This window comes from Larus michahellis, chromosome 5, assembly GCF_964199755.1.
Source record: "Larus michahellis chromosome 5, bLarMic1.1, whole genome shotgun sequence".
In the NCBI taxonomy this organism is placed as follows: Eukaryota; Metazoa; Chordata; class Aves; order Charadriiformes; family Laridae; genus Larus; species Larus michahellis.
This window is the reverse complement of record NC_133900.1, coordinates 14,301,793-14,309,538: the sequence shown is the minus strand read 5'-3', so window position 1 is coordinate 14,309,538 and position 7,746 is coordinate 14,301,793. Positions and strand designations below refer to the sequence as shown.

At 41.9% G+C, this 7,746-nt stretch overlaps 1 protein-coding gene across 1 annotated transcript; it reads left to right on the top strand.

The window, feature by feature from the left end:
- The first annotated feature begins 210 nt into the window (after positions 1-210).
- On the top strand, positions 211-6,569 carry LSM6 (LSM6 homolog, U6 small nuclear RNA and mRNA degradation associated). The gene is made up of 4 exons (XM_074589030.1): positions 211-297; positions 1,214-1,326; positions 4,754-4,867; positions 6,325-6,569. Exons 2-4 carry the CDS (start codon positions 1,233-1,235, stop codon positions 6,357-6,359), a joined length of 243 nt encoding a protein of 80 aa, XP_074445131.1. The 5' UTR covers positions 211-297; positions 1,214-1,232; the 3' UTR covers positions 6,360-6,569.
- Positions 6,570-7,746: the final 1,177 nt, after the last annotated feature.

Here is a 7,746-nt window from a genome sequence, read left to right as displayed (position 1 = left end):
TCAGGCCGCTGCAGTGGGAAGCCAGCCGGGGCCCGCGGCCTCTCATAGCCCAAGCGCCCAACGCCGGGGAGGAACCCCCTCGAAACCACGGACTCGAGCGGGGAAACCCTCACCCTCGGGGACCGGCAATCGCTACCTCACCTTGCGGGCCGGCACTGAGGAAGGCGGGCAGCGGCCGCCCCTTCCCGCCCACAGGCTCCTCCCCGCGCCTTCTCGACACCGGCGAGGTTTGTCCCCGCCGAGGCGCCGTAGCGGGGCGGAGCTGACTGGGCCGGCGGGAAGGGGCGCAGGCGGCGGGTGAGTACGGGCCGGGGACCCCTTCACGGGCCTCCGGCGAGGGAAGGTGTGGGGGAGGCCCCTGAGGGGTGTGTGTACCCCCCGCCGCCGCGTGCGTGGCCGTTACTGGTGGCCACTGCAGCCGTTGGTTCTGCCGTTTTAATCCTCGTGAGGGCGGGCGAGCTGCCCGGCGGTTCAAAACGCCGTTGTTTTTCCAGGAAAGGTTGGGATATATAAAGCGGCGACGGCAGCCGCGGGGCTGTGAGGTGTGTGTGGAATCATGGAATGGTTCGGGTTGGAAGGGATCTTAAAGATCATCTGGTTCCAACCCCCCTGCCCTGGGCAGGGACACCTCCCACTGGACCAGGTTGCTCAAAGCCCCATCCAGCCTGGCCTCGGACACATCCAGGGATGGGGCATCCACAGCTTCTCTGGGCAACCTGTGCCAGTGCCTCACCACCCTCACAGTAAATAATTTTTTCCTCATAAATTTGTGAGCTGAGATCAAAAATCCTTCTCTTGCTGCTGCTGCAGCACAGGCTCCTGTGTACAGAGCATGCATTGGCTTCTCCCTCCATCCCCTAAAGGTATGAACCACTTATTGTGGCTTAGCTCTCTAGTTTTAGTAAAACCATTTTAGCAAAAGGTGTTACAGAGGCGATGAGGCCTTTGGCTCTGTTGGAAGTTTACAAGATGCACAGCATGGCAAACAAGGATTCTTAATAATTTCAGAGGTTATAAAATGCCAAAGGGAAGGCTTAATACTATGTCTCTAGGAGCTCTGTCTCTCCACTTCCACCCTTAAGGCTTTGCTTTTATCTCCAGTATTTTCTCCTACTGAAAGTATTAAGAGTCAGGGGAGTGCCTGTCTGTACTAGACGTTTAAAGACCATATGTAAGCTTGTTGCTTATCCAGATGTTTTCTCTCACTTCCCAGCTTACCGGAGAAGATCAAGATGAGTCTACGGAAGCAAACCCCTAGTGACTTCCTAAAGCAAATCATTGGAAGGCCAGTTGTTGTAAAATTAAATTCTGGAGTAGATTATCGAGGTAGGTTCTCCATCTGTCTTTCAAGCTGAGTAAAGTAATTGTTTGGGGAGGCTAGGACAGATGCATTGCTTTTGGAAAGCAAAACAGCGTGATCCAGAATCTTGGAGTATGTGAATATAAATCTCAGAATGGTGACGTTAAAAATAGGAAATCAACTCTGGAGAAACTGATAAAATGGAGGTTAGCAGTGGGTTTAGAGATTAAAACTACTTATCTAAATAATTAGTGTCCTTAGTCACAGATGGCTAGACTGGAGTTTCAGGATGATTCTGGGTTTCTAAACTGATACTTGTAAAGACTGGCTGTAGTTACAATTCCTGGAATGGTCAGGCAGTCCCTGTTTCAGTGCTGTGATAGCAACTGTTGTTGGAACTACCCTTCTCTTCACCTTCCTGTTCTCCAGTTCCTAGTATAGACCTTGGTACAGAAAAGCTTCAAACAGTAAATTGTGCTATCAGTACTAAGCCTACTATCCCACAAGGGATGAAAGAGTTATTTACATTCTTGGTTGAACAACTACCTAGACACATCTTGGGTCAATACTCATGGAGATACAGTAGAAAGCTTAGCGTGGCTTTTGCTGCTATATGCCCAGTTCCTTTTAACACAGTCCAGCAGTTTTACCCCAGAACTCTTCAGCCTATCTGTATACCTTCCTGCACTGTATGTAGGATCATAGGGGTTTCTAACCAGTAAATTAAACTTCTCTGTTCAGTGAAATGTCCTGGTGCTACTCCCATTAGGATAAGACTGTTGGCCTGTCTAATTTTTTTTAGTAGTATCCAAACTTAAAACTATCATGTATCTCCTATTGTGCACAATTTAGACATTTTATTCTGGAATTACTTAAACGTTATGGTCCTGCTACAGATAGGTTTAATTCAATTGGCGCAGTTTAGCACTCGTGAGAGGAGACTTGTTTGTGCTGTGACAAGGAATCTTTGTATTATGACAGATTTAAATTGTTATTGTTCACTGACAGAGCAAGCAGTGCCTTCTTTTCCCTTCCCGTTCCTCTTTAGTGTCTCTCAGCTGAGAAAATTTGCAATGTGTCATTTCTTTGAGAACCACATTATCTGAGCACTTCAGGTGGGGTTGGTGGCTTAAAATCTTCACTGCTTCTCATCAGTCTTTGGTCTCTGTTAATTCTTTCTTGCAGGAGAATGTAGTGACACCTCATTAAAGTCAATTAAAGTCATCATTTACCTAAAGGTATACACAAGGCAGGGCCAAACCAGATTTAGTTTTTAGATGCACTTTTTTTTTTTTTTGAGAACATTGGTACTTTCTGCTCAGTAAGATCCATTTGTAACTGCTGCAAATAATCTACTTCACCTTCCTGTCAAAGCTAGCTTAACATGCCTACCAGGAATTGAACCGTAGTTCCTTTGAACACCCTTATTTGTTACTGGAATTTTTCCCCCTCCCTTCCTTACTTCCCTCTGCTCTCCTTCCTTCCCACTTGATGTGATCCTGTGGTTAAAAACATGTATACTGTTCTCATTTGAAAACAGTGCACTCAGTTTGTTTTCTGCAGAAATTTGACCAATATTAAAAAAAAAAAAATTAAAAAAAGCCAGCATCTCAGCCTTTTGCTGCAGATCGGTCTAGATTTTCTCTCTAGACCACGTTGCTAATTTTGTGTCTGTACCTCCACCCTCCGAGCCACCACACACACAAACACAGCCTAATACAAGTGTTGACGTGTAACTGTAAAATGTCCTGATTTGCTGCCAAGCGCTGCGCATGTCTAAGGGAAGAAGCCCTGGGAAAGTAATCAGTGATAAATTAATATGTATGATTTCTGTGTGTAAAGATGGATATGTACATTAAAACATCTCTACATATAGATAAAACACTAGCCAGGATTTAATGCCATTAGTGGCCTGAGAGTAAATACAAAGAAAAGGAGGAAGAGAATGAGACAGCCGTGAATGCACTCTAGGAACAAGAGTTTGAAAATACTGTATTTATGGCCTACTGAGTAGTAGCTTAAGAAAATCCACACAGTCCAATTTTAATTTTGGACAAACATTTTTTTGTTTTCTGTTGTTACATGGAGCACTCAGGATTACTGGAGTGAAAGAGTTCTGACTTCTGTTTAGTTTGGGGTGCATTTAGTAACACTTTGCGAGCAGTCAGTTTTTCCTCTGCGTGTGGAAACAGAGGAAAGAAAAACATAAAGGAAAATAATCCTTGAACTGTTACAGGTTGGCAGGAGAACTTGAATTCCTAATTACTTAATGGAAGATATTACAGTAGCACTTCTGAAAACTGAGAGTATGTCCTCAAGGAGGATTCCAAGAGTGGAGTTTCTCCCCCTCCCCAAGTACAGCCAATACGCTATATTTTGAGTTCTAATGCCAGGTAAATAAATTAGGAGTTTTTCAAACAGATGAAAAAATTATTTTAGTAGTATTATCTTTGTATATAAGCATGAAGTCAGGAAAACACATGTACAAGATGGAGATAATTAATACAGCTTTTTACAAGTTGTTTTGTGCATGATTAACAAATCAGATTCTTTACATTCAGTTCCTTACATGAATAATTTGTTTGTTGATCAGGTGAGTTAAATTTGTAGACAGCCATGGTTCTGATCTCAGGGGTGGGTGTAGACACCAAGGAGTGATTTTTGAATTAAAAAATGCCATCATGCTGCCAGCACGTAGGAAGTACTGTGTGAACAAGGTACAGCCTTCAACAGGGGCTGTGAGAAGTGAGAACATAAATACTTGTCTAAAAATCAGTGCTACTCAAATGCATATTTGCCTGATCAAAAGGATATCTAATATTACAAGTGGCAGGGATTTTTTTTTCGAGTTGCATTAATTAAACAGTGTAATTTTATTTTTGTAGGAAGATTTCAACGTCATTTGAAAACCCTTTGCCTGTTGAAAGTTATGTAGAATTTTGTTTAGAGCAATACAGAGACTTGCAGTCAGTGTTCTTCTAGAGCTGTATTCATGAAGATAAATAGAAAAAAGTGTGTACGGTGTCCTGCATTAAAAGGGTTGTTTTTCTGCTATATCCTTCACAAGTTTTGATGAAAACTCAATTTACATAACCTTGTCCTTCGGTTATCCAGTTACACTTAATGTCACAGGTTCTTTTCAGGTGTGCAGCTTAAAACACAAGTGAGAAGGGACAACTTAAACTTTCAAAGTGGAAATTGCCAGTCATGCCTTACTGACTTCTTCCACGCAGCCCCCACCCCACCCCGCCTTACATCAGCTGATAAAGTTGCTACTGGAGTGCCTGGAGTTCCTCACTCCCGGTTTAATTCTTTGAAGAATACTCTCATCTGGACAAGCTTGGGCTTTTTGTTTGTTATGAAGATACAGGTTTTTTCCATGCTATTCAAACACAATGCATTTTTGTTTATTTTAAAATAAGTTTAAGCTTTTAAACTGTCACTTGTCTTCAGGTGTCCTGGCTTGCCTGGATGGGTACATGAATATAGCTCTGGAACAGACTGAAGAATACGTAAATGGACAATTAAAGAACAAGTACGGGGATGCATTTATCCGAGGAAATAATGGTAATTCCTCCTCCTTATGTTATTGCTTAGAATATTAGTTTTAGGCTTTCTTGGAAACCTTAACATCTTTACTTTTTACAGTTTCACTTTTCAGTGTCTGTGCTTTTCTGCACTCCTCTGGCCCTTTTTGCCTCTGAACTTGATGTTCATTTAGAGAAGCATGCTCTTTTCTAGCCTTCCTTAGAGCTTATTTACTGTCACTTGACAGGTTTACTCTTTTGCACTTGCTGCCTGCTTAGATGGCCTCTGTTCCGTAGAAGTTTCTGTGGTTTGCCAGGCAAGCTACTGCGTAAATTTATGATACAGTATAGATATTGATGACACTGTAATATTTTCTTGCGATACAGTTGTCCAGACCTGAATGAATGCTGTTCATTAGTATGGAAGCTATTTTCATCTTTATGGGTAAAGATTTTACCACCAGTCAAGAAAAAAAAAAAACCAAACACAAAAAAACCCCCAACTTGTACTTTACTATTGAGCCTTTGACTATCCCAGTGCAGTAGGTGAATTTCAGTGCATTTCAAGGACAATCCCAGGCTCCTGAAATGTCTCTGGTATCAGTTAGGCTGTAATAGCAGGACATGCCAGGGAGATGAATATCTAAAAATAGAAAGGGTTCACAAGTGAGATGTGAAGAGGCTTGTAGAGAAGGTAAATGAAGCAGAGTTTGACCAAGTTACTTGAGAAGAAAACAGAGGACAGGAAGGAGGGAGGGAATAAACAGAAACAAGAACCAAATCCCATGTTACAAAAAGAGTCAAAGAGAATGCAGCAGCAGCGTGCAAGTGTGTTTTGGGAGGAGAAATAATCCTTGAATGAGGCCAAATGCTTTTTGCAAGGAATTTGGATTATTATGCCAAGGAGTGCAGTGACATTGCAGCTGGAGAATCAATTATGGAAATAAGAATCTTTTGTAAAAGTTAAAACAAATGAATAAGAGAGAGGCAGGAGGCTGAAGAAAAGGCTGAGCGGAGAACTTAAGACATCGCGGGTTTAGGGGCATGATGGAGTTTCATGTTGTGAATGGATCCGCTCTGGGTATGTCACCAGCCAAGCGGAGAGAAGATATCTGCTACTTCATAGGTAATCGCTAGCTTTGCCTTAAGTGCTTGGGATTTCCAGCTTTTGTTTAAAGCTCATAGCATTCGTGTCTGACACCTGTAATTCTGCTGCTTAGAAACTCTCTCAGGCTTCAGTAATGCTACAGGGTAGCTGGCTTTATTCTGCCTGCATCTGCTGGCGTGTAATTTGGCTATGAGTATAATAAATACTGAACTAAAGTGATAGCATTTCTTGAAACCTGGACTTAAAAGTTTCCTGGCTTTGTTCATGCTGAATGGGATTCATTACACTATTGTTGTAAAAGCCATGGAAATAAGATGTTTTAAATAAACAGGTTTCTGCACGTTATTTACCAGGGCCCTCTTATGTGTGCCGCTTTCTCCTTTTCACAGTGTTGTACATAAGCACCCAGAAGAGGAGGATGTGAAGATGCCAGAAGGACGCTGTTTTGTACTTGTGAAGCTCTTCAAAGTGATGAGCCCTATTTGATTTGTAGTTGTTAATCCACAGGTGAAATACACAAGTGTTAAATATTTTTTTAAATAAATGTAAATTAGTGTAAACTTGCTGAATGTTTTTGTTTCAAAGCATTGCTTTGTTCCACTGTACAGAAAAAAAATAAAAGAGAAGCATGTAACAGTGCCGCAAGCCTAATTCAAAGCAACAGCTCGTTTAATTATGCTAACAGTTACAGAAATACTGATTGGAAGGTAAGCAGGCGTGGAGTAATTGCAAATCACAGCCTTGTATTGATGGCAAAACAATAGTTTTACTGATGTTGGGAAGGGAAATGCTAATGTTTTGGTTACAATGACCTGTCCCTTTTGGAAAACACAAGGTCAGCTTTAAATGCCAGTCTAGTAAGAGTCATCGGGTAAAAAGTTCAGCTGTCTAAAAAATCTTGAATTGTGGATTGAATCAAGGGATGTAACAGTGACACTTCAACAGTTAGGGGTGGGGACAGAATTGAATCAAATGGAATAAAGCCCTAAGGGTGCAAGGAAAACTCTGTGCCAGCTGAGGAAGCCAGTCACAGGTGAAAGGCTCTCAGCTGGCATGGCAACACAGCTAGTAGCTGCTTCACCTTCTGCTTCTGTGCCCCCCACCCTACCTCACTTTGCAGTTACCTTTTTTCCGCCCCACACCTCTACCAATAACTATAGACTTGGACAATAAAAAGCAATTTTAACTAATATCTAAAGCTACTCCTGAAAACAGACTAGGAATCTGAAAGCTTTTGTAAACATGCCACGTGTATCCTCTTCAGACAGTTCACTCTCTTCCATCCACTTCCCCCCCCGCAACCTAGTACCACCAATACATTCTCTCTCTTTATGTGCTAGCCAAAATAGAACAAACACATGAGGCTTATAGTATGGGATATGCATTAGGGAGGAGGATCCTCTGTGCAGGCAACAGAGTCAGAACTTGTTTGTTTATATTTTGCAGCAGTGCTCCCAGATAATCAAAACCCGTGAGTAAGTCCAGCACAGTTTTACATGGATACTTACACCAATCTATAAAATATCTTTTCTCCTTTTACATGCAGTCAGACAAGGAAAAAAACCCTGAACATTCAGATATTTCTTAGTCTGAGTGTTACTGCACTTATCCAGATACTCAGAATGTTTTCTTGTTCCTCCAAACAAAGTTCTAAGTTAGGGTAATGTACCTCATGGTGAGGTTATTTAGCCAGTTTTCTTAAATGAGTTTTCTGAAGCCCTGCTTTATTCTTTGGGCAGTTTATACTGCCTCCAGGAACAAAAATACTTCTAGTTGTGGATGGATGAACACAAGACAATTGTGTGAATGTA

Coding starts and splice junctions, on each gene's coding strand:
- LSM6 (XM_074589030.1), top strand. CDS start 1,233: ATGAGTCTACGGAAGCAAACCCCTAGTGACTTCCTAAAGCAAATCATT. Junction 1,327..4,753: donor TTCTGGAGTAGATTATCGAG/GTAGGTTCTCCA, acceptor ACTTGTCTTCAG/GTGTCCTGGCTTGCCTGGAT. Junction 4,868..6,324: donor ATTTATCCGAGGAAATAATG/GTAATTCCTCCT, acceptor TCCTTTTCACAG/TGTTGTACATAAGCACCCAG.